We start from the raw sequence: 24,478 nt of genomic DNA on the forward strand, positions 1-24,478 counted from the left end.
CCTGAAGCAAACAAGCAGGCAACGGCGACAGTAGACTTCTTTTTGTGGCGGATGTTAGTTTACAAAGACACTTTTGCCTTAGTTTTGCTTTAGTAAAATATTAATTTTAGATACACATGTTTTTTTTTCCCCATAAAAATGTGCCTTCATTTCACTGTTTATTGTTAAACACGACAGACACCTCTGTAAAAGAATAAACATTAGGAATCAAGAATATTCACTATCTAATGGGCTATTTTCTTGTAATATTTATCCTCCAGCAAAGGCTGTCCAGCCTAAAGGTCACAAGGTGAATATATAAAAATAAATCCTTACAGACATTTACATTTCCCCACCCTAGTATATTACTATATATTTGCAATCACTAATGATGCAATAGGTAGAAATATTATAATTGTTCTGGAAAAAAACTGTTTTTCTACCAATAAAAGTGGTCATACCTGGACATGCAAAATGGAATGCTCTCTGCTGTCATCTTCTGGTCTTGTTGTGAACAAGCCACGCTCAGACAAGAATAATATCAGAAGTATAAAGCTAGTGATATTTTCAGATACACCAGTTTGATATTTCCCATATTCTTTCATGTTGCTTTATGTTTTGTGTTCATTGACAGTTTTTTTCCCCAGAATAGTGTTGGGCTCCTCTTCCGTCAGTTCAACAAGTGGCACATGCGCAGAGCGATGTAGCCATAGCCATATGACACAAACAGCATGGCGACGTCCTTACAGCGCTTCGCCTCCGCTGGAAGGTACCTTGTAAATAGGAATGTATTCAAGATTGGTGCCTTCACCAAGGTAAGACTCCGTTTTCAGACGATTATTTTCGATCAATAGTAAACCTCGACTTAAATACATGTTCGCACAGGCAGGGTAGAATATGATCACAGCGATCCTGCATGGCTGACCTGCGTTCTGAAGGATGTTGTTAAATATTTATAGCTGCAAACGCATGGCTAAGGCAGTATAGCCTATTCAGTGTTTATAATAATGGATACAGTTGTAGTTGGCTGTACGGCAATTCAATGTTTAGATAGCTAGTTTTAAGGGATTACACAACATTCCACGTCAAGGAATACTTAGTCATCATGACTTGTACATTTGCAACCAGTTTATGTAATGATAATATGAGCATGCCTCGATTTCTTGTTTTCCATTGCAGCCCATCACTGAACCGCACAGACTCCTGTCAACACAGGCTGCACAGCAAGTGGTGCTAAATGTTCCAGAAACCAAGGTTACCACATTAGAAAATGGTCTTCGTGTTGCATCTGAGGACTCTGGTCTGTCTACCTGCACTGTACGTAGCTATATCCATATCCTTCACACTTGAGTCACTTTTGTTTTGTCCATTCATATACACCACATTTTATATAATTTCTTTTAGCAGACGCTTCTATCCAATGCGATGTAAAAATAGCCTAGTGAAAGTGCGGCAGAAGGTTAAGAATCATTCACCAGGTGTTGATTGAATCCGAGGAGTCAGATGGCTGAGCGGTTACGGAATCGGGCTAGTAATCTGAAGGTTGCCAGATTGATTCCCGGCCGTGCCAAATGACGTTGTGTCCTTGGGCAAGTCACTTCACCCTAATTGCCTCGGGGGGAATGTCCCTGTACTTACTGTAAATCGCTCTGGATAAGAGCGTCTGCTAAATGACTAAATGTAAATGAATCCTCAATTTGCGAATCCCTCTTTCATTTTTGAATAAAAGGTGTTTGATTTGATTAGGAGGGATAGGTTAGGGTTCTGATGATGAGTAATCTGTGATCTCCATGTCAGGTTGGTCTTTGGATAGATGCTGGAAGCCGCTATGAGAATGAAAGGAACAATGGCACGGCACACTTCTTGGAACACATGGCTTTTAAGGTGAGAAATGATGTTCAAATGAACATTTATCGTGTGTTCATATAATCCTATTAGACATAGTTTGTTTAATGATCTGTGTGTGTCTGTGTTGTTTGAAAGGGTACAAGAAAGCGCTCTCAGCTTGACTTAGAGCTGGAGATTGAGAACATGGGAGCTCATCTGAATGCCTATACCTCCAGAGAGCAGACTGTGTATTATGCCAAAGCCTTTTCTAAGGACCTGCCCCGAGGTAGGACAACACCATACCACTGCCATGTTTTATTACTTATTCCTTTTCATTGAGAAACCTTGGCTCAAATCATATCAAACTTGTGTAGCCCTTTTTACAAACACAGAAAGGGCTTCACAGAAGCCACACGTGCTGCATACTTATCGTCATCATGTGAGTAGTGTTATAGTATTTAACGTCCCCCCCTGCTTTCCTGTCTACAGCTGTGGAGATCCTGGCTGACATCATCCAGAACAGCATGCTGGGTGAGTCGGAGATAGAGCGCGAGCGAGGGGTCATCCTCAGGGAGATGCAGGAAGTGGAGACCAATCTACAGGAAGTGGTTTTCGACTACCTCCATGCCACAGCATATCAAACCACAGCTCTGGGTAGGACAATCCTGGGGCCCACTGAAAACATCAAGTAAGTTGGCCGTTCTGAACTGTAGTCGATATAATGTCTTGTAGCATGTGTGTGTGAAGTGTTCCCTGGGAAATGTAGTGAATAACCTCCCCCGGGAGACTGTAACCCATGTTTGTTTTGTTGTATGTTTCGTTATAGAACTATTAACAGAGGAGATCTGGTGGAATACATCACAACCCACTACAAAGGCCCCAGAATAGTCTTGGCTGCTGCTGGAGGTAAGATACTCTCCTCGTGATATAGGTCAGAGATACACAGACATTTGGTTTATTGGGTAAAACTCCATAGTGGAGTAGTTGGCTGCAGATCAAGAAGTTGCAGGGTCAAATCCCATACTGTGCATGGCTTTGGATGAAAGTGTCTGCTAAATGAACAATATTTATGGGGTAGATCATTTTTTGAGTCTCATTTCTTATGTCAGGTGTCGCTCATAATGAGCTGATTGACTTGGCAAAGTACCACTTTGGGAAGCTTCCTGCCAGATACAAGGGAGAAGCCCCCACACTTCCTGCATGCAACTTCACAGGAAGTGAGGTAAATGAAAAACAACACCACAAACAACATGCAGTACACCACATACATACAGCATATTTGATGTTTTCTTTCTTCTAGATCCGTGTTCGGGACGACAAGATGCCCCTGGCACACATTGCCATAGCGATCGAGGCTGTAGGCTGGTCTCACCCTGACACCATTCCTCTCATGGTTGCCAACACACTGATCGGAAACTGGGACCGCTCTTTTGGGGGGGGTGTGGTGAGTGGTTAAACAGCGTAATACTTCCTATGTGCTGTTCCCTTAAATAAATAAAAATACTGTAATAAAACCTCCAAGGTTATAGATCAAAACACCACTTTACCACACACACACAGAGAATCCGACGGTCAGCTTTCTGGCTGATCCCACTTACCAACCCTGCTGCCATTTCCTTGTCTTGCCAGAATCTCTCCAGTAAGATGGCACAGATGGCATGCCAGGGCAACCTGTGCCATAGCTTCCAGTCCTTCAACACATGCTATACAGACACGGGCCTGTGGGGCCTCTACATGGTGTGTGAGCCTGGCACTATCAACGAGATGATGCACCTCACCCAGCTGGAATGGTGAGGGACTAGGAAATCGAAACATGGAAGCCCAACATGACCGATATCCGACCCATTTCAGTATTACAGTACTTGGAAGGTTCATATTTCTGATTTTGTCGGTAATGGGGACAGACATTGCTGGTGTTGATTTTACTGACCAAATCCTCGTCCACAGGATGGCCTTGTGTACTAGTGTTACTGAAAATGAAGTAGCAAGGGCAAAGAACCTCCTGAAAACAAACATGCTGTTGCATCTTGATGGTAGGTCCTCCCATTTGGTTGACTGCATTTCCAATACACTTCTCAATCAGTATAGGAAAACAATATCCATTTGGTGAACCAGTGAGTGTTGCACACAGGTGTTTCTTGCATAGTGTTCACCATGACTAGTAGCGGAGATGTGGCTACTTTGACCACAAAAATACTGTAGAACTATGCCCTTCTGGACCTTGATTGTCTGCTGAACTATTTCTAATACATTGCTTTAGATAAAAGCATATGCTAAATTAATCAAATGAAATGTGTGCAATGTGTGTCCTTCCTGTAGGTTCCACACCGATCTGTGAGGACATAGGGAGACAGATGCTGTGTTACAGCCGTAGGATCCCACTACACGAACTGGAGGCCAGAATTGATGTGAGGAAAAAAAAGGCACTCTTGTGTATTATGTACTAGGTGCAAACCACAACACACCAAAGACAGCTGTTGAATGTTTGGGGAATTTATTGCAGTGTCTTTTATTTGAAATATGAATTTCCTTGTGTCCACCTCAACAGGCCATAGATGCAAAGACCATCAAGGATGTGTGTACAAAATACATCTATGATAAACCACCGGCCATTGCGGCAGTTGGTATGTACTTAAGTCTCTTGTGATAGCCATAGAGATCTTTGCATTAACCACTTGACTGGCTCAATACTCATCATATGCCCATTACACATGTCCATTTTAACAGTTGAAGAAATACCAGTACATTCAGTATTGTTCAAGACCCTAATTGTGTCTGCTACTCAAGTCAATTTTTATTCAATTGTGTGTATTTAAAACATCTGTTTCAGGGCCGATTGAACAGCTCCCAGACTACAACCGCATCCGCAGTGGGATGTACTGGATGAAAACCTGACCTCTCTGAAGAGAATTACAAAAGCTAGTAGCAAGCAGCTGACTGTACAGTACATTAACTGAACTTTACAAAGTATTTAAGTCTTCTGTAGGTTTTTTTTTCCTTCTTGAATTTTATTATAAAATAAAGACCAACACAATAACTTTAAAAGAACATGGGTGCTAGTTGTTTGTTGCCGTTGTTTTGCTTCAGGTCTGTCATTTTTTGCTTTTTCCACCCACTTGTTCTTGAGCAGCCTTTTTAGCCTTGACCATTTCCACCAGTTCCTGGGACAGGGGATAAAGGAGAGTTCAGGATATATAAATAATTAATCAGTGTTGCGCTAGACATACAAACCGACAGACAGGGGCTAGCATACCTTGTATCTCTTCATACAGTCCTTCTTGGTGCGTCCAGGGACAGCGGCAGCGATCTTCTCCCACCTCTCCGCGGTGCTGACGGGGAAGGTCTTTAGGGCCTGCTCCAGCAGCTTCTGCTCCTCACCGGTCCAGGACGCACCACTACCTGAGAGAGCGCACACAGATCCACTCAGACGTTGGTGATCTTCCCCCCCCCCCCCCCACCAGCAGACTGAAAAGTTAACATGAATGTTTATTTAGTTAAACCAATGAATTACCATCAAATCTTTCAGATGGCACTGCGTTGTCGACTGTCAGAGGAACTGCTGAATGCTCTTTCTTGAACTTCTCAAAGGCTTTCTTGTTAATCTCATCTTTCTGGACGGGGTCTGAAGCACACGACAGTCACATGATTACAAGACAGCTGATTATGGTATAATTCTAGTAATAACAGTAAATGGAACAGGTCAAAGTAATCTGATCAGAAACTATGGGTATAGTTACCCAGCTTTTGTAAATTCTTGGCTTTGTTGATGACATCTTTGGCTGTCCTCTTGTTGCCGCTGGTGGAGTGCAGGTTCATGTAATTGGCGATGACTTCCCATCTGAAGGACAAAATGAGATTAGTATCCAAAAAACGATTTGGGCCTTGATACCAAGAGAGGGAGTGAGCCTGGCCTGGGGTTCTACAAACTCGGGCCATGGAGCCCATCTTTGACCCTGACTGCCCGTTGTCCTGGTGAAAGCAGCGTACCTAGCGTTGGTTCCTGCTGGGAACAGGTTGACCGCTTTGATAAGCAGCTGCAGCTCCTCCTCGTTCCAGCCCTTGCCCCCGCCTCCTCCTCCCCCGCTGGCCTGCTCTGCCGTGCGTGCAGCCTGGCGGGCCTGGACCTCTGCCTCCTTCTCCTTCTGCAGCTGGGCGTTCACCCATTGGACCTGGAGAAGAGGAGCCGCACACACACACACACACACAGGTGGCAGGACCCACACGTTAGCGGTCCAGCTGGCATACACGGGCCACAGTCAAGCCACATCTTGGATTTTATGGTAGGTTGTCAAATGTTTGGTGTCTGGTGTGCGTTTCGCAAACAGTACCTGCTTCTCTACAGCTGCCTTGCCCTCCTCCTTCGAACCAGCGGCCAAGGTCTCATTGAGGGACTGCAAACTGCGATACACAAGAAGATTCACATATAAACAGTGAACCAACTGGATTTCTCACAAACGGTGTCCTTTAACACCATCTTTCGTTTCACCTCATTAGCTCCAGGCCGTCACACAGCTTCTCCACATCCCCCATCATTTTCACACTGTCGGACTCGTTTTCGGCAAAGTAATTCCAGTTCTATGGAGTAAGATAAACTCATAAGACACAAGAACAAAGACACGCAACAATCTGTTCAAACTGCTGTGCAATACAAGCCTGTCAGTACCTTGCAGGTAGTCCTAAGTTTCTGCCTCTCTTTTTTTATGGCCTTCTTCTGGATGTCCTTCTCCTTCTTAACCTGCAAGGCAGCCTGCTTGGCCTCCTCTTCCTCCTTCTCCTTGGCTAGCCGGGCAGCCTCAAGTTCCGCCTGGCGAGCCTGCGGAACAACAAATATTAACATTGCAGATCCTGAAAATCCCATATCTGGAACGCTCCAGGTCCTATATATTCCGTATCTTGAACATTGCAGATCTAGATCATGAACATTACAGATCTAGTACACACTGCTTTCGAGGAGGCGTGATGGTGTGAATCCAGATGTTAATTCAAGGATATCAGTGACTCACTCGATCCTTCTCCTCCTGCTCTTTTCTCTTGGCGTCTGCCTTGGCCTTCTTCTCAGACTCCTTCCTGGCCTTTTCCTCCTCTTTGAACTTTTTTATTCTGGGGTCACAATTGTAGGCGGTGTCTGCAGAGAGAAAAGGACACATTTCAAGGATGCACTGACCCAATTGCTTCTTACCAATTAAAAGCTATTTATTGAGGACTTACCAACTAGTGTTCTCAATCTGTTCATCTCCTCCTTCTTCCTCTGCGCTCTGGAAGCCCGGTTCTGCTTTTCAATCCATCTCCGCTCGTCTCGACTAGATTAAAAAAATTAGAACAAATCAGACACTCGCTCTAAATAAGGCTTCTTGGGGGTATTCTAATACTAGCAGTCAGGAAGCGTGTCGAAATGTAGCTCACCATTCAGCTTTCTCCTTTTCCTCTTCATCCAAATACGAAAATTCTCTCCATGAGTCAAAGTTGTACCTTGATTGAGAACAAAATGTATCACTGAGTGGAAGTGTAATACTTCATCTTAATTAATTTCCCAGTGCATATGATCTATGACAAGTGTTCCTGTCAACAGTGACCTATCATTTGATACTTACCAAAAAGAGTAAAAATGATCTACTTCTTCAAATGTGGAATCCATGGTCCCGAGTTTGGGCACATGCTTTTTGGAAGACCATCTGGCGTTTCTCTCAAAGACGGGACCAAATGCCTCAAAGTAGTTCTCTTTCGCTTCGCCCTTGGAGGGCACGGTGTTGTCAAAAGTAGGATCCACGCTGTCATACGCTCTTCTCTTCACCGGGTCGGACAACATCTCTATTGCTGGAATTAGACAAGCGGACACCCTTGTGTTATAACAAGAAAGTTGATTGAGAAGAAATGAAGACAGTAGTGATTCATGTTCTTACCTTTAGTTATACAGGTGAAGTAGTCGTTGTCTCCCTCTACAATCTGTTCTCCAGCAGCTTTCCTTTTGTCTGGGTGGTGCTTCAAGACCATGGCTTTGTCTGCGTGGATACAACTCAATAAATACCTTGTAAATAACTTAATACAGCTTTAGCGCTGTGTTTAGGGAGTTTGGAAATGTAACAAGGCCATGGTGCGCGAGGGTGAAAGACTCACGGGCAGCTTTGATTTGTTTCTGGGTCGCCTTGTATCTCATATGTGCCAGACCGAGGACAGCATAGTGATCTTGATTCTGACGAAACATAAACAGTATATTTTAACATATTCATTTAAACAGACACTTATCAAAAGCAACATTTGAAGTCAGAGGGGTGGATGTTTGACCTGTGACCTCTTGATCTGCAACCAATGCTCTACCACTGAGATATACCCCTCCCATTTATTATGGCAAGAGTCCCCAAGACAAAAAGGCAACATCTGAAGTAGCCTGCTTGCTAGCTACCTTCCAGTCTTTGGGGTCCAGCGTTCGGAGCAAAGGATACTCCTCCAGCTGTAGCTCTTCATCCTCTGACTCCTCAGACAGCTCCTCCTCTTCCTCCAGTTCCTGGAAGGAGGCTGACACATTTCTGTTCCTCCTCTTGACAAAGGCCTCAAACCAGCGACCAACTGGCTCCACCTCAATCCGTACAGAGGCTGAAAAAGAAAGAAAGTGAAAATGAATCTACTAAACATCTACCGTTTTACAGTACTTAATCAACAGGAACATCACAATCTGCCTAACAAAACAGGTGGCTACAATTTAACAATAATATGAATAAATAGTACATAGCTACAAACAAAGGTAGCTAGCAGCTGATACTGTCAAAAAGAAATCAGTACAGCACAGCAGGTGTTTTCAGGAGGGCTACCAAGTACTACAGTTTTTGAAAGCTTGTCAAAGTATCGTTTGTATTTGTTCGTCCATATCCAATGAATTCACTTCCAATATCTGTGTAAATGTGAATAGATCTCTACCGTTACATAACACTTGCTACCACCTAATTAAGCAACTATAGTTGCTAATGTTAGCTACAAGCGAGCAAGCTACACTAGCTATACAGCTAAATGCTAACGGATAGAGTGAAAATCAGAATTATATTAGGCAATCAGGCGTTTACCTGTAATGGCATTACAGACGACTGTAACATCCCCTTCTAATGCTTCTAATAGCATTTTGGAAACGCGAGCTATAAACACATCAAGATGCACAATTTAGTATTTTAAAGGTGGATATTTCTGATGTGCTGTTCTGTCGCCCGGTTTTCAGTGCACCACATGGGCCTGCTTAGGCTAGTTCCTTACTGGGTAGAGCTAGTCTGACACCGTTGAAAATCCGTACTTGTGCACTGTACTCCGTAATCTTTGGTTCCGAAAATAGTTTCACAACAAACATGTTCAGTGACTCTTCTTTATTTTGTCTCACCAGATTTACACAATTTATAGCGGCCATTAATTTAAAATAATAGAGTATTGAGTCACACATAAAGTTAACCATTAAGAAAATATAAAGTTATTGTACCATTCGCGGTGCGTCTTTGATAGTACTCCGACCACAGTGTCCTGTCTTTGCAGACGTAGCGGAAGTCCAAACTTGCTGTGTAATCCTTGTTGTGCAGAAGTACAAACTCTCTCTGTAGTCAACATTTTTTACCTGAATTGACCATGCCAGACTATTTAGGAGGAGACCAGAGGAAAGTTAAAGAAGAAGAAAAGGAAGATAAACCTATCAGAGGTACTGCATGAATGTTTGGACGTCTTTTGTTCCTTTGTTACCTATCCTTATGCTAGAAGGAAGCTAACGACCGACACTAGCTTGCTAGCTAGCCAGTTCAACAATGTTGTAACCAGCAAGTCATCGTCATGATGATCATAAAATGGAACTAGCTGGAATACTGTGTTGTAGAAGATATGGGTGCATTTGGTGTGGTTATTTAGCGGTATACATGTATATCTAGCATATTAAACTGGCCAAGGTATTTAACAATGTTATAAATCAAGTTCAGCTAACGCTAGCTATTTAAGCTAGTCTAGTCTTGGCCAGCCAGACATTTTATTCACCAACGTTTTTTCTTGCTTTCAGCATTGGACGAGGGGGACATTGCCCTTTTGAAAACCTATGTAAGTATAAACCTTACACATTACTATTTGCATGTAACTCCAGTCTGTTAATTGCCATTTGTTGTGCTACGATCTGTTGTGGTCTCCTCTATCTCAAATAGTATCTGGGACAGCAGATCACAATTCACTACAATCTGTGATTTCTGGTGTTTAGGGCCAGAGCACTTATTCCCGACAGATAAAACAGGTTGAGGATGATATCCAGCAACTGCTCAAGAAGATTAATGAGCTGACCGGTATGTCTTTCAGGCATACATGTCTGCCGCACAGGAAATCCTTGACCAACATACTGACAGTGTAGTAGCACAATGTTCTAACCTTGCATGGGTGCTTGTCTGTACCAGGCATCAAGGAGTCTGACACCGGGCTGGCTCCCCCTGCACTATGGGATCTGGCTGCAGACAAACAGACCCTCCAGAGCGAGCAGCCTCTACAGGTGGCTAGGTAGGTACCCGACACCCTCACTGAATATAAGGCTTCATCTAAGTCAAATACTATGTTGCCGTTTTTTGTTCTATTATTAATTGTACTGCTGTTTATATATACAGAATCATAATTTATATTCAAATGGTCATTTTGATCAAATGCTGTTGGTTTCCAACATACTGAAGGGATGGATTGGGGTTCTGTTTTGTTTTGACAGATGCACAAAAATCATCAATGCCGACTCTGAAGACCCCAAGTACATCATCAACGTGAAACAGTTTGCCAAGTTTGTGGTGGACTTGAGCGACCAGGTGGCCCCTACTGATATTGAGGAGGGCATGAGGGTGGGGTAAGGAAGGGGGCAAAACTGCTGTAACATTTTGATGAAATAAGTAACAGGAATTTCACATTGACAACAGCAACAAAACATTGCTCATGTGTATTTTCTTTTGTTACTTCTCTAGTGTTGACAGAAACAAGTACCAGATCCACATTCCTCTGCCCCCTAAGATTGACCCAACTGTAACAATGATGCAGGTAAAACAACAATCAATAGCTGTTTATTAAGGGCCAAAGAAGCGTACGCGTTAATGGGATGGAATACGTCCACCCTGATAAGACTGTGCTGTCTGTTTGTCTCTCCTCACTCTTTGTCCCGTTCTCGCTCTCTCTCTCTCTATCTCTCTCTCTGTAGGTGGAGGAGAAACCCGATGTGACCTACAGCGATGTGGGCGGCTGTAAGGAGCAGATTGAGAAGTTGAGAGAGGTGGTGGAGACCCCTCTACTTCATGTGAGTATTAACATGGTTATAGTGTGAGTGATCATGGCTGAGCGGAGTGGAGCGGAGTCAGATGGCTGAGTGGTGAGGGAGTCAGGCTAGTAATCAGAAGGTCGCCGGATCGCTTCCCTGCCATGCCAAATGATGTTGTGTCCTTGGGCAAGGCACTTCACCCTACTTGCCTCGGGGGGAATGTCCCTGTACTTACTGTAAGTCGCTCTGGATAAGAGCGTCTGCTAAATGACTAAATGTAAATGTGATCATTCTGTTAACGAACAGAGCACAGCATATCATCTGATCACTAGGCTGTAGTAATGAGGCTGTGGGTTGCAACAAAGAAGCAGCATAAACCAAATATTCACTGATACTGATGTAGATTAGAATGAAACAGTAGGTTATCCAGTGGTATGTTAAAATATTTGACTAAGATCAATTCCTTTGCCCTTCTCTGAGACACGACAGTACTATAAATCCTTATTAACCATATAAAAACAACCAATGGGGGGGCTAAATGGCACGTGCTGTATGCTGAAATGCATGAATGAAACTAAAATGTAGTGTTTACATTAGTGTTTTATGACATTTCCTGTTCTGCTTTTAGCCTGAGAGGTTTGTGAACCTGGGTATTGAGCCCCCCAAGGGGGTCCTGCTGTTTGGGCCCCCCGGCACCGGTAAGACCCTGTGTGCCCGAGCGGTGGCCAATCGCACCGACGCCTGCTTCATCAGGGTCATCGGCTCTGAGCTGGTCCAGAAGTACGTGGGAGAGGTGAGTCCCAAACCTGGACAAGGAATGAAGGAACAGCCCGTAGTGTGATGCTGCTGTTCAGTGTCTGGGTGGCTTTCATCTGGCTGCCCGCTCTTTTTTAATAGAGATTTTGTCTCTCTATCCCTCCATCCATCCACCTTCCTTCCTAATTTCAGGGTGCAAGAATGGTTCGTGAGCTTTTTGAGATGGCCAGAACCAAGAAGGCCTGTCTCATCTTCTTTGATGAAATTGATGCCATTGGAGGTCAGCGATCAATCATTTATGTTTAACGTAATCTTAAAACGGAAGTAACGGGATTTACTATGGGCAAGTGTGTTGTGGTTGACTTAACCATGCCTAAACGGAATCGTTGGAACCTTCCGTCGTCTAGGCGCCCGCTTTGATGACGGTGCCGGGGGAGACAACGAGGTCCAGAGGACCATGCTGGAGCTCATCAACCAGCTGGACGGCTTTGACCCCAGGGGGAACATCAAGGTCCTCATGGCCACCAACAGACCTGACACACTGGACCCCGCTCTCATGAGACCTGGGCGCCTGGACAGGAAGATAGAGTTCAGTCTGCCTGACCTGGAGGTAAGGAACCTTCACTAAGTAGACCAGTAGGAGCCGGTGTGTTTGTTTTTCTTTCTGACGGCAGGCATCTGTTCAGTGGATCTGAACCATGACTGTTTTTCAGGGTCGTACCCACATCTTCAAGATCCATGCCCGCTCCATGAGTGTGGAGAGAGACATCCGCTTTGAGCTGCTGGCTCGTCTGTGTCCCAACAGCACCGGTGAGTTCTGCCCTCAGTAGGACCGCCTCTGGACATGTTGACCTGCTTGTTGACTGATTTTAAGTCATGTTCCAGATGTGCTAAGGCAGTGGTTCTCAACCCTGTCCTCAGGGAACCTCTGTCCTGCTTATTTTAGGTGTGTCCCTGCTCCAACACACCAGATTCAAATGCATGTTCGTTACCAGGCTTCTACAGAGCTAGATAACGACCCTTTTATTTGAATCAGGTGTGTTGGAGCAGGGAAACATCTAAAACATGCAGGACGGGGTTCCCTGAGGACCAGGGTTAAGAACCACTGCCCTAGGAGCTTTTGTGCAACAGAACTTAACGATCAAAGAAAATGTCCAATGACAACAGCAATGCACAGATGTAACCATTATCTTAACTTGTTTGTTCTTGTGTTTCTCCTTAGGTGCTGAGATCCGTAGTGTGTGCACAGAGGCAGGGATGTTTGCCATCAGAGCCCGCAGGAAGATCGCCACTGAGAAGGACTTCCTGGAGGCAGTCAACAAGGTCATCAAGTCCTACGCCAAGTTCAGCGCTACCCCACGCTACATGACCTACAACTGAGGCTTCCCTGCGGATGTTTTTCTGTTTGTGTTTGTTGTCACGGGGACGGGGAGGGGGACTTGAACCCTAACGTTGAGTCATTCTTGGAAAATTACCTAAAAATAAAACTTTATTGTGATATGGGTATTTGAAGAACTTCTTTCTGAAAACTGTTTATGCAAACACAGCAACCCTGCTTACCTTCCAAATACAGCAGATAGTTAGAATTTATTCATAAGTACAATTAGGATATTACAAAAAAAATATTTATTATATAGAGCTTGGGTCATCAGATATTACAGACATTTGACAAGTAACAATACAGCATAATATGAACTTAACAGCACTCAATATGATTTGAATCACTAAATGTAATGCTGGTATAATGACTTTGGTCTCACTTATACAGTCTTATATTACTATAAGTAAAATGTCTACATAGATGATAGAATATTTTTTTAAACGTAGTTATGACAATTGCAAAGTGAGCACTTTTTGCATTTAAACAACCCTTTGTGCTTGTACTCACACGGTGATGGTAAAGTCCTGGCATTCACTAAGATTTCAGCAGTGAAATAAAGACAGGCTTCTAGATCTCTCCAACGTGTAACAAAGGCCCATACAACATTGTAACTTGTCTGCAGGATTATGTTAAGGCTGTAACTGTCCCCCTGGGTTCAGATAATAAAGGCCTAACCAACCAATAACAGTGCCTGTGAAGTCCTCCAGCAATCCATACTAAAACTGGAATGAACACAGTACTCTAAATATTTCTTCCTCTGAACCTGTGATTATTGCAAACCTAGAAAAGTGCAATGGAATTCTAAAAAAGATAATACAATCATCTCGACAAACAAAAGCCACGATAGTACTGCACTTAGACTGCAGGAATGTTAGCAATAAAACCAAACTACCGGTACACCAATCTTTCATCAAATATACATCACTATCTTTTATAAAAAACAAAATTGCACTTGTGGAATAGCAGTCAGTCTACAGTGTCTCCTGTGTGATGGGTAAAGATCTGAACAGGGACCACCTGTTACCCCCCCCCCCCGCCCTGTTCTGGCCAGACAGCTTCCATGCCTCCTTTATACCTCCACCCTGATATGACTGCCCACTCTAAAGCCATCTTGTGTGGAGAGCTGTCATTGGACAGTGTGGTTGACATGTGTGACAGTGTGACGCTGACAGTGGAGCACTGCATCATGGACTGTGGGAAAGACCATCTCCGGGGTCACAACGCCACTGAAAAACTGCAGGCTGCGGAGTTCAGCGAGCAGAGTTCCTGCGAGGGAAAAAAAATAAGTTAAACTTGCTCTCTCTTGGAAGTCGCTTCGGATAAAAGCATCTGCTAAATGAATTAATGTAAATGTAAATGTAATGAAATATAATTTGAATGTGGGCACCCCTTTTTACAATCAGCAAACAAAAAATGACTCAGATACATCGTAAATCAACCCTGAGATCCCCAGCATAACCCCTACAGAAGGCAAGATGTCACATTTATATGCCAACAACTTCTATTGTGTCGTAGTCCTTAATACGGCAAGGTGTCCTAGGAGAACAGGTACTCACTGCTGCATCCAGCAAGCAGCACCTGCACGTCCACAGCTGCGTACTCCTTCACCAGCTGCAGAGAAACACAGAGCCTGGTGAGGCCACGTGGGCTGACACACACTGACAGGATGTGACAGGCTTGGAGCACCAATAACGTCAGGGGTGCACCCATCTCCTCGGACCCAGTGAGATAGAAACGGCCGACAGGATGGAAGAACAAGTAGAGAGTGTGTGTGTGTGTGTAAGTGAGCATGTTTAAGTTTGATATGACGGGGGTCACTGTGACATGGCCAGGTCTCATCAGAGCAGGGTCTCAGTCCTCCAGGAATATGAGCCATGTACCAATCTGATGACCTTGGCTCCCACAGAGTCAATGAAGTTGACCGGGGTCCAGTCCAGGATGATGCAGCGGACAGGGCTGAGGGGCTGCAGGAAGCTGACCATCTCGGAGTCGGTCTCTTCGGTGCTGGCCTCGGCTGTCTGCCCGTTCCCCAGCAGGTTCAGGTGGGTCTGGGACGCGCCTCCACCCACAACCTCGTGGGTCACGCCTTGCTCCAAGTCCTGGACCAATCAAAGAGAAACAGGTATGATGAATTACCTTTGACAATCATAGGTCTGATGTTTTTTTGTTTTTTTTACTTCTAAAATATGCTGTACAATGGTCATATACAGTTGTGTGTGTGGAGGAATGGAGAGGTTAACATTTATGCATTTTGTGCATTTACATTTATACATTTATGCAGGTTAAGTCAAGTTTGCTGTGGTCAACAAATCAATGCACACAAATACCGAAGTGCACTCTTATCACAAAGAGGGCTCACCAGTTTGACCACAGCATTCATCTTCTGGGGAGACTTCTGGTTCAGTTTTTCCCTCTCAGCTTTCTCTTTCTTAAATATTTTTTTCTGGAGTTTTCTTGCAGCCTGAAGCTGAGTGGGGTCAACTCCTGTCTGCAAACATTTGAATAAGACAATCAAGCCAGGCCATCTCGCTGGACTCCTATCTCCTAATATTTACTTTTCAAAGCGGTGACATAGCGTAACATTTGTAGGAACAAGAAAACCTGCCTTCTAAGAGCTCATGGGCTACAGTCAAACATTGGCTGACCAAAGGTGAACTAACCCTTTGCTATTGATGACACACCTGTGCATGCAACAAACATGCTTACACATGTAGTTTACCTTCCGTTTGAGGGCGTTCACGTAAAGGTCGCTGTTTGCAAAATATATCGAGGAGTTGGAGTGGAAGATTTTGATCCCCTTGCATTCTGTTGCCTGGAAACAAATGCAATCACAGGAACTTAGATCCTGTCACACCACTGTTGTTTCTGTCCCAGAAAAGAATAATGTTTTCATTTAGCAGACACTCCAAAGCAATATACAGAACAGGGAGGGATTAAAGCCTGCAAACTCTGATCTGTAGCCAAATATCCAAACCACAGAGCTGTACCTACCCCCCCCCCCTTCCTCTGCCTCAGCCTTCAGTTCTACCATCACAGTTGTGGCAAGCCTGGAGCACCTCTCACCTCTTCATACTCGTCCACATCGCAGTACAGGCCCGTGTCAGACACCTGTCCCAAGATCAGAGTCTTTGGGCTACAGGGCAGGTAAGGGAGACAACATTAACATCGCAGGACACAGCATTATGAAGCCTAGTGACACCAACGATATCAAATGAAATGCTTTCCGGTGAGACTTTTACATGTGAATGAAAAGGGTAGAAGGATGGGGACAAGGGAGGAAGAGGACGGTTGGGCACCTTTGTGTTCTGTAGATGACGGTCAGTATTGCAAATCCTACAGCCACGAGCAGGCCGTAATCTAGTCCCAACAGCACAGAAGCTACAAAGGAAACAATCCAGATAGCCTGAGAGAGAGAGACACAGAGAGAGAGAGAGAGACAGAGGAAAATACACACTCTGTCTTAGCACCGCGGCATTGGAAACATTGTGACCAGGCACGAGCAGTGAGCCATAGTCAGAGGGTGCGTGGTTGTGTGGCGTCATGACTCACCAGCTCAATCTTGGTGGTTCTCCACAGGACTGGAATGTCCCTCAGCTGTTTGAACATGCCCAGCAGATTCACCATGATGATGGCAGCCAGCACTGTCTGCAGTGGCACAGGGTAGAACAGGGTTGGCTGTGAGGTAAGTGAAGAGACTAGAGGAAGATAATCATTTCGGGGGGGAAGCTTGTTTTCATGTTTGACTTCCACTTAAGCCCCTAAGCCGGTTCAGACAACCAGAGTGTGGGTGTGGCTTCACACTTATACCCACCTGTGGTAGGGGCTGGAAGACAAACCCAATGGCCACAACCACCAGCAACACCACCAGTGAAGCAAGCAGACCGGCTATCTGTTCAGAAAGAGAGAGATAAGATTAGTCTTCATCATTTCCCATTATCTCACTTAGTTATAAGCATAAGAGGAAGCGTGTTTCTTATCTAAGCCATATAGTTTTTATGATGCCAATTTGTGATGCCAAAGAAGTCCCATTCATAGCAATGCAGTCATGACAATACACAATACACTGTGTACTTAGAAACAGGATGTGTGTGTGTGTGTGTTACCTGCGTCTTGCCCCCAGTACTCTCCTGCACCAGGCTCCGAGACATAGAACAGGTGATGGCAAAGGTGTGGAAGAAGGAGCTGACAAAGTTACAAATCCCCAGGGCTATCAGTTCCTAAACAGAGGTGCAGCACAGAGCTGGGGTTAGATTCTCAGCAGAAGATCATTTGTAGAACACCAGTGGCTCACCACTACTATCCTGACTACATTTGACATTGCCGTCATTTATCCTTCATCCAAAGCGACATACAAAAGGCACATATACTGTGGAAAGTACGGCAGAAAATCAAGGATCAGACGTGTGGAGTTCCAGTAGTATTTTGGTGGTTAGTCAAGAAACCAGGCACAGTGAAACAATGACATCATCTCAACCCCAGTGCAACAACAACAACAACAACAACATCATCTCAACAACCGTAACGTTGCAATGCCAATCATGGCCCAAACCCACCTGGTTGCCATCCACGCTGTAGCCATGCTTCAGGGCAAAGGTCTTGGCCAGAGAGATCCCCATGGAGAAGCCCACGATGGCTATGGCGAAGGAATCCGTGACCAAGTTTGGCAAAAGGGAGAAGGTGGGGACCACCGGAGGGAGGAGCCTGTAGACAGACATCTTGTGTGAAAACCCAGCTGACGAGGGAAGCCAGGACACGTTACTGAGGGAATATTTCGTGTCACAAACATTTGCTGAGAGCGAAGCTTTACCGCCTTCACACGAGAGAAGGCATCGTTACGTTTGGATTTGCGTGGCATTCAAATGCTACGCGGCGCCAACGCCGCTACACTTCTGGCCGGACACGCCCTCCGTGACCTCACCCTGTGGGGATCTTCCCGACCACGTCGACCAGGTAGCCCTCTGATAGGCTGAGGCCGTAGGAGAGGCCGGTGGAGACGATGACCACGATGATCTCCCCGGGGATGGGGACGGGCAGCTTGCTCTTGAAGCGCTCGTTGACGACCTTGACCCCGTACAGGAACACGGTGCACACCAGGCCCACGGTGAGCGTGGTGACGTTGGTGCTGGTGATGTCACTCACCACGGCCCTCAAGCTCTGGGGGGGGGGGCGGGGGCGGAATTAGAGGGGGATTAGGAGGCTTGGTTTAGGAATTTGTTTGTATGTATGTGCGTGTGTATGTGAGTGTGTTTGGGGGTATCTAGGTGTGTGTGTGTGTTTCAGAGTGTGTCTCACGTGGAGGGCTGAGAAGGGCCCGCTGAAGCGGGGGGTCTTCACGCCCAGCAGGTATTTGAGCTGGGACACACAGACGTGCAGGGCTGCGGCTGTGGTGAATCCTCGGACCAGAGGCTCTGTCAGGTAGATGGCCACGAAGCCGAACCTGAGCAGCCCCAACACCAGCTGAAGGGAGGGGGGAGGGGACGGGGGGTACAGAGGTTAAAATGATGGAAACCTACAGCAGGATAGGAGTCTGACTTCATCAAATGTTAGACACACCCAAGGAGGCATTAGGTAAATGCCTAAGCATGAGAAATATGTGGTCTAAGCATTTAACAACCTCCAATATGAAACAATACTTATACATGATCGACTCGTTTCCATGACTTCACTGTGCGTGCCGCATGACAAGGTGTTGGTACATGCCACGGAGCGAAAATAAACAAATGTGCAAAAACAACAAGCAGCAAGCATCTGAGAGGGCTGTGGGCTCGCACATCAACAAACATTGTGGATCCCACCGTGTTGCACCAACACTGAGTGCTGAGCGTAAGACAGAGCCTGACAGGCTGGCTACTGGGTTTCACATGTGCAGAAACACACCGTCACAATCACACAATAGAGACGGTGTCTTGGTGATGAGATCCTATCTCAAGCCTAACAACCTCAAGCGGATAGACCTGTTTGACTTGCATCCTGACACTGTGTGTGTGTGTGTGTGTGTGTGTGTGTGTGTGTGTGTGAGGGACGGGTCAGGGTGAGCGTCGGAGAAGGCAGGCCCACCTGGATGATTCCCACCAGGGTGGTGAGGACCACGGCCAGCTCCACCCTCCTGGCGTCCCGGGCCTCGGTGTCCACCAGGGTGCCGTTGGTCCCGTTCAGGGCCTGCATGGTGAACATGGAGTCTGGGGCCTCCCTCACCACCACGCCTCCTATCATCAGGCTGATCACTGCAAACGTGCCTGCAGAGGAGACAGCCGGTAAACAACCGCTGTTAGGCTGCCCAAGAACCACCTTTTTTTTATTTTTATAAATGAACAAATAATAAAATATATAATTTCATGAAATCACATGGACATTATTCGTGGTGGAACAGCAGCAAACTATGCCGTGAGCGCTGTGCCTTTTAACAGGTTTCTCAGAACTGCATTCCTCTGTGCTCCCACCTGACTGGCGTCCAGAACACGTCCTTCAGGCGACGTCAGTGTGGCGGGGCACCAGCTAACACTGACTAGCTCTGGCTCAGAGACAATCTCATAACTACAAATCAGTGGCCAGGCGTCAGCGTTGTCCCAGACAGTGTGTACACACACACACACAGACACACACAGGCGTCAAAGCCACACCTAAACCAACCCCCTGTAGAGGGGAGTAATCTCAGATTACATCATTGTGCTTATAGTAATAAGCAGGGGGCCTTCTACATACTGTAGTTTCAGTTTTTTTCAACAGTAAAGAATTCTGGGAAGAAGTGTGTGTGTAGACATACATGCCTTTGTTCACCAGACCTTATTGCCAAACAGTTGGACAACTGCCCAGACATGAATGTTTTAGGTGGATACTTTACAGAACTCGCTGTCAAATATCAAAAGTAATCAACCCTATTGACAACATCTTGTCCAGTGGGACAAAAAAATAAATCAATTCCCAGTTGACTATTCTCTGTTTCGCTTGTGTATAGGCATGACTCAGGACTTTTCCATAGTGGGGGTGGTAAAAGCGTGTCAGGTGAAATGGAAGACAGCACAAGCCCTTTTAAAAATGTGTGCGTGTAAAAATGGCTGTCCTTACTTGACAGTAACGTAAATCCTATGAACTCCAATGACCTCCCCAAAAATCAAGCAAGGTCATCAGATTCCAAATCACAATATGTCGTGCCTTGTCAAAATATTTCTAATTCAACACTAACCCAACAATCAACTATTAGCCTTGCCATCTGGGAGTTTTGGAGTGATCGTTCAGAGAACACACCCTTGATTAAAGACTTTGTACTCAAGGTGGAGAAGTTTGACTTGATTCATAGCGGTCAATCTGTTCTTGGCACATATTGCGAAACCATCTTGGTTATGTTAAAAGGTCAACAGTTGCCCAGGGAAATAATAGACGACAGGATATAAAGTGTCCTTAAAGGTAATGGTTAATTAAAGGTGATGGTTTATTAGGTTAGGTTGGGGTTGGAAGGTTGGGGAGGGGTGTGGGGGGGGGTAATTAAATGTCTTGGGAAGTAACAGGCTTCATATTACGCCCACCCCACCCACCCCCCCATCCTGGGGTCCTACCCTTCATCTCCACTGGGAAACTGTCTGGAAAAGACCAGACAGTAGGCAGTATTGTAAGGCCACATCCTGATCTGCTTTTATCATGACATTTACACTTGATTTACCATTTTATCCAAAGCAGCAAACAGAGAGTATAGCAGAAGACCAAGGCTCAGAAGAGCAGAGTTCTAACAATATTTCAGTGGTCTGAGTCAAGGAATGGTTTGAACGTTATCTGAGTTGCAAGTTAATGTCAGTTTAGATAAGAGCGGAAGAGAAAAACAGTAGCCAGTCTACTGCAGAAACTTCTGCAAGCTCAAATCTATGACGCCTTCAACCCAACAAGCTATACTGTACACTCATTTATGTTGTATAACCCCCAGTAGTAGAGAAACAAAACAGAGCTCACCTATGGACACGTGTCTGGAGGTCCCAAAGAAGGTATACAGCAGGACAGGGTAGAAGGAGGAGTAGAGGCCATACACAGGGGGCACAGCAGCCAGCATCGCATAGGCAAGACCTGGGCAGGGAGGGAGACAGAGAGAGGCAGAGAGAGGGATGAGAGGAGGCAAGACGGAGAGAGAGGGAGAGAGAGAAAGTAGGAGAGACAGAGAGTAGGAGACAAAGAGAAGGAGATAGAGAGGGAGATGGAGAAACAGAGGCCGCAAAACATGAGAGATTGCATTGAAACGAAATATACTAAAATAATACCCCACCCCTTGTTTTTTTTTTTTACAAAACAACAAGCTTTCTGGGAAGTCTGGCATCTGGGGTTTTTTCTCTGAAACGCTAGAACCTTATTTGCCTACTATGTTTGTCTTGTCAATGTATGTCACAGGTACTGACCTTGACCATGTTCATGTATGACATAGACCTTGACAATGCCTGTCACAGCTACTGACCTTGAGGAAGTTGCATGACCCCTGTGCTGATGCCTGAAACCACGTCGCCAAAGAGGTACTCCTTGACTGGATAGGACGGCAGCCATGTAAGGATGGGAAGGAAACTCAGAGCAATGGCTTTGGCCCTTTCAGACGAACACCTGGGGTCATTGTTTTGTAGGGAGAGAAAGCAGAAGAGACAAGAGAATGAATGGGTACTTTTCTCCAATAAAAATACTCTTCCCTCCCTTACATTAAGATATTCATTGTTTCATTTCAGATACTGAACAAAAATACATCAAACACTCTAGATAATACTGCATTACACATCTCATTACAGTCCTTATTATCTCTAATCCAAAGCGCTTGGAAGAGAAGACAGCCCAAACAAAGAAATAAACATAAAAAGCTTCCCTGACCCACTATTGAAGCAGAGACAGGGAGTACTGACCTGACATGCTGCGCCAGCCTCTTCTGGAGGGGCTTGGGGCTCCTGACCCTGTGATGTAGAAGCTGGGTGTCGAGGAAGGCCTCGTCGTAGACGCACCGCTCCACACGGTACATGAGCGGAGAGGGCTCATCCTCCTCGCTAAGCGTTACACGTTCCATAACACGGAAAGGACCCCCCGGGCATGGCAGGGAGGCTGCAGGAGGAGACGAGGGCTCGTAGAGGGAGGGAAGTTGGGCGCAACTTTCTCTCCGGCTGTCTCCACTTAACTGTGACTGTCCATCTGGCTGGTTGGCTTTTGCACTTATATCCTGCTTTTGCTGGTGGGTGGAGCTATCCCTCTTCCTCTTTTACTCAATCGTGCAGTCTCTCCCTCTCTCTTTCCTGCTCTGTTGGTTGGTCTTCTGGTTTACTGTAAGGCTCTGAGACAGAAGAGACAGAAATATATATATACTTTTTTTAAGCAAAATCACGATTTTGGCGCTGCTTCTGGTGGTGGAGTCCTGTTCACACTGTGGCTTGCTTTCATTAGCCTACATAATTATTTTTAAGGATATTTTTCATTGATCAGAAATCTCAAAAGTAAACTACAGGTGCAAAACATTTCATGTCCGTTTCTTGGACTAAATATTTGCTTACAGATTATGTTGGAAAAGAGACAGATACAAAAAAGAAACATTGAACATTTGCTTTGAAAATCAATAAATGGCTCTTTTAATCAATAAAGGCTAGAAGTTCATATGTAATCAATGACATTGCCCAAGCTACATTTCAGACAGGCTGGTCACAGCAAAACATGGACCATGATAGTATCCTGACCTTTCAAGATGCACCTCTCAACTCTAAGGAATACTAGTTGTACAGAGCACTGATAGCCACCTTGTACTTGACATTTCGCTTTGGTATTTACTAAATAACATTCAACGTACAAATTTGAGGACACTAATTAATCAATTATTACGCCACCGAAACACACACTTGCGGAGTAGCTAACCCGTTCATGAAAATCTACATGACTAAGTAGCCATGGAACTAGCTACTGTTGCTAAAAAATCCAGAAATAAAAGCCATAATCACAGTTAGCTACGTTAACCTTCTACATAAGTTTGTAAGTAGTTGGTTATGATGTCACTAAAAACGCCAGCAATAGCAAGAAATATATATGGCTTAAAACAAATAAAGGTTACTTGAAAGGTTGGAACCTGAAATGCAGGTTATGGCGAGGTAGGGATGGGATTGCTGCATAAACTGACATTCAGAGTTATATGGAAGATGCGGACAATGGACCATGTCTTACCTCTCGCAACCTCTGCCTAGGATGCCACACACTAGGGAGAAGCCAATATTATACACACTGACCTCGCACCGGGGACTCCAGTTACAGTTTAACACACGGAATGCCCTTTCACAACCGTCGACAGCTGCATGTACTCTTCCAGAGAAAATCACTTGATGCGTGTGTCGACCACGTCACGCTATACGTCAGACGTCCTGTGGTCATGGGATTTGTATTTTACACTGTTTATTAAAATGTAGTTTGTTGTTGGAATTGGCCAAAATTGTCTTTGTGTAACCATGAATTAAGGGAAGCTCCGATAGACACAATTAAACGGTTCTTCTAAGAGGAATTGTGAATGGATCTGGTGTTCTCTAGTGCCGTTCTCTAATCGTCTACATTTGTATTTTATGCACAGACTGAGGTTATATTTTTTCGATTCCCCACCAAAAAATAATAGCCTACTATTCGAATACTATTCCGAATACGACTTAACCTCTATTTGTGCATAAAATACAAAGACAGTATGTGACCACCAGATGACGTGCTTGTCTGCAAGCTGACTACATAGGCTACCGGCTGTGGCAACTGTAGCCTACTTCACAGGTGTTATGCCGAATTCACACCCCCTGCCGAAATCTACCCCCCTGCTCGTGAACGCGTTGCTTCTGCATTGTTGCGACTCTTGTAGACTTTGCTATTCACTTAGTAATCAATTTAGCATATGTCGCTGTTCGTACTGAATTAATCGTTTTTATTGGAGTCCTATAAGACAACATTTAGTTGTTGTTTTGTTATAGAAAATAATTGTGCTTTATTCGCGTGGGCGACACGTATAATGTGCAGTTTTCTCGAGTGTTGACTATTCGTCTATAGGCTACATTCGTATAGCCTACGGCCTTATCGCCCCACGTCTTATATTTGAAAGTGCGTTAATCCAAACGAGCAGAGGGGTTAGATTTCGGCAGAGGTATGAATTCGGTAGCCTATAACACCTGTTTGATCATTGATTTACCTACTTACCCATCAAACAGGCAGAAACAGCAACGCATGGTTCTTGTGTGCTGACTAAACCGTTAACTTTACAATATGCGACGTGGTAGCCCATGGATTTGTGAGCCTATGCACCTAGACGCCGGATATGAGACATTTGCAACCAGTAAATC

The 24,478-nt window shown here is 45.0% G+C and overlaps 4 protein-coding genes across 7 annotated transcripts; 2 read left to right on the forward strand and 2 right to left on the reverse strand.

Moving 5' to 3' along the window:
- Positions 1 to 665: 665 nt before the first annotated feature.
- Positions 666 to 4,854, forward strand: pmpcb (peptidase, mitochondrial processing subunit beta). Its single transcript, XM_084701592.1, has 13 exons — positions 666 to 794; positions 1,159 to 1,296; positions 1,777 to 1,863; positions 1,963 to 2,092; positions 2,296 to 2,494; positions 2,633 to 2,712; positions 2,916 to 3,028; positions 3,107 to 3,250; positions 3,436 to 3,596; positions 3,754 to 3,839; positions 4,126 to 4,214; positions 4,355 to 4,430; positions 4,637 to 4,854. The coding sequence occupies exons 1-13, from the start codon at positions 711 to 713 to the stop codon at positions 4,699 to 4,701; spliced, it is 1,452 nt and encodes a 483-aa protein (XP_084557718.1). The 5' UTR covers positions 666 to 710; the 3' UTR covers positions 4,702 to 4,854.
- Positions 4,284 to 9,041, reverse strand: dnajc2 (DnaJ (Hsp40) homolog, subfamily C, member 2). Its single transcript, XM_084701591.1, has 16 exons — positions 8,862 to 9,041; positions 8,207 to 8,397; positions 7,921 to 7,996; positions 7,707 to 7,805; positions 7,398 to 7,620; positions 7,210 to 7,275; positions 7,015 to 7,106; positions 6,810 to 6,931; positions 6,470 to 6,619; positions 6,293 to 6,381; positions 6,135 to 6,204; positions 5,794 to 5,975; positions 5,544 to 5,644; positions 5,318 to 5,428; positions 5,060 to 5,205; positions 4,284 to 4,967 (listed from the first exon to the last, which is right to left on the reverse strand). Exons 1-16 carry the CDS (start codon positions 8,914 to 8,916, stop codon positions 4,899 to 4,901), a joined length of 1,842 nt encoding a protein of 613 aa, XP_084557717.1. The 5' UTR covers positions 8,917 to 9,041; the 3' UTR covers positions 4,284 to 4,898.
- Positions 9,042 to 9,313: 272 nt separating this feature from the next.
- psmc2 (proteasome 26S subunit, ATPase 2) lies at positions 9,314 to 13,292 on the forward strand. Its single transcript, XM_084701138.1, has 12 exons — positions 9,314 to 9,475; positions 9,824 to 9,861; positions 10,016 to 10,097; positions 10,206 to 10,305; positions 10,505 to 10,636; positions 10,752 to 10,824; positions 10,982 to 11,077; positions 11,667 to 11,831; positions 11,987 to 12,074; positions 12,202 to 12,404; positions 12,508 to 12,604; positions 13,017 to 13,292. Exons 1-12 carry the CDS (start codon positions 9,406 to 9,408, stop codon positions 13,172 to 13,174), a joined length of 1,302 nt encoding a protein of 433 aa, XP_084557264.1. The 5' UTR covers positions 9,314 to 9,405; the 3' UTR covers positions 13,175 to 13,292.
- A 111-nt stretch (positions 13,293 to 13,403) lies between these two features.
- slc26a5 (solute carrier family 26 member 5) lies at positions 13,404 to 24,458 on the reverse strand. 4 transcript variants are annotated; one of them, XM_084701136.1, is made up of 18 exons: positions 24,336 to 24,458; positions 22,040 to 22,458; positions 21,610 to 21,749; positions 21,117 to 21,227; positions 19,233 to 19,411; positions 18,468 to 18,632; positions 18,094 to 18,329; positions 17,729 to 17,876; positions 17,279 to 17,392; positions 16,987 to 17,064; positions 16,725 to 16,820; positions 16,472 to 16,578; positions 16,239 to 16,308; positions 15,895 to 15,987; positions 15,535 to 15,663; positions 15,056 to 15,274; positions 14,732 to 14,786; positions 13,404 to 14,441 (listed from the first exon to the last, which is right to left on the reverse strand). In XM_084701136.1, the coding sequence occupies exons 2-18, from the start codon at positions 22,195 to 22,197 to the stop codon at positions 14,302 to 14,304; spliced, it is 2,238 nt and encodes a 745-aa protein (XP_084557262.1). In that variant the 5' UTR covers positions 22,198 to 22,458; positions 24,336 to 24,458; the 3' UTR covers positions 13,404 to 14,301. The 4 variants fall into 4 exon arrangements, with proteins under 4 accessions (XP_084557262.1, XP_084557261.1, XP_084557260.1 ...); XM_084701135.1 differs by lacking the exon at positions 24,336 to 24,458 and adding an exon at positions 23,396 to 23,502; XM_084701134.1 differs by lacking the exon at positions 24,336 to 24,458 and adding an exon at positions 23,334 to 23,478.
- Positions 24,459 to 24,478: the final 20 nt, after the last annotated feature.

The sequence above is a fragment of the Hypomesus nipponensis genome, chromosome 7 (genome assembly GCF_054491055.1).
Source record: "Hypomesus nipponensis isolate SF chromosome 7, ASM5449105v1, whole genome shotgun sequence".
NCBI classification, from domain to species: Eukaryota; Metazoa; Chordata; class Actinopteri; order Osmeriformes; family Osmeridae; genus Hypomesus; species Hypomesus nipponensis.

Bases quoted from the DNA above. Each gene is read 5' to 3' on its own strand.
- pmpcb (XM_084701592.1), top strand. From the start codon at position 711: ATGGCGACGTCCTTACAGCGCTTCGCCTCCGCTGGAAGGTACCTTGTA. The intron at 2,713-2,915 runs GTAAGATACTCT...TTCTTATGTCAG, and splicing joins AGTCTTGGCTGCTGCTGGAG to GTGTCGCTCATAATGAGCTG. The intron at 3,251-3,435 runs GTGAGTGGTTAA...TTGTCTTGCCAG, and splicing joins GCTCTTTTGGGGGGGGTGTG to AATCTCTCCAGTAAGATGGC.
- psmc2 (XM_084701138.1), top strand. From the start codon at position 9,406: ATGCCAGACTATTTAGGAGGAGACCAGAGGAAAGTTAAAGAAGAAGAA. The intron at 10,098-10,205 runs GTATGTCTTTCA...TGTCTGTACCAG, and splicing joins GAAGATTAATGAGCTGACCG to GCATCAAGGAGTCTGACACC. The intron at 11,078-11,666 runs GTGAGTATTAAC...TTCTGCTTTTAG, and splicing joins TGGAGACCCCTCTACTTCAT to CCTGAGAGGTTTGTGAACCT.
- slc26a5 (XM_084701136.1), bottom strand. From the start codon at position 22,197: ATGGAACGTGTAACGCTTAGCGAGGAGGATGAGCCCTCTCCGCTCATG. The intron at 18,330-18,467 runs GTGAGACACACT...CCCCCCCCCCAG, and splicing joins GGCCCTTCTCAGCCCTCCAC to AGCTTGAGGGCCGTGGTGAG. The intron at 16,821-16,986 runs GTGGGTATAAGT...GTGCCACTGCAG, and splicing joins TCTTCCAGCCCCTACCACAG to ACAGTGCTGGCTGCCATCAT.
- dnajc2 (XM_084701591.1), bottom strand. From the start codon at position 8,916: ATGCTATTAGAAGCATTAGAAGGGGATGTTACAGTCGTCTGTAATGCC. The intron at 7,276-7,397 runs GTAAGTATCAAA...TTCTCAATCAAG, and splicing joins GATCATTTTTACTCTTTTTG to GTACAACTTTGACTCATGGA. The intron at 4,968-5,059 runs GTATGCTAGCCC...CCCCTGTCCCAG, and splicing joins ACTGTATGAAGAGATACAAG to GAACTGGTGGAAATGGTCAA.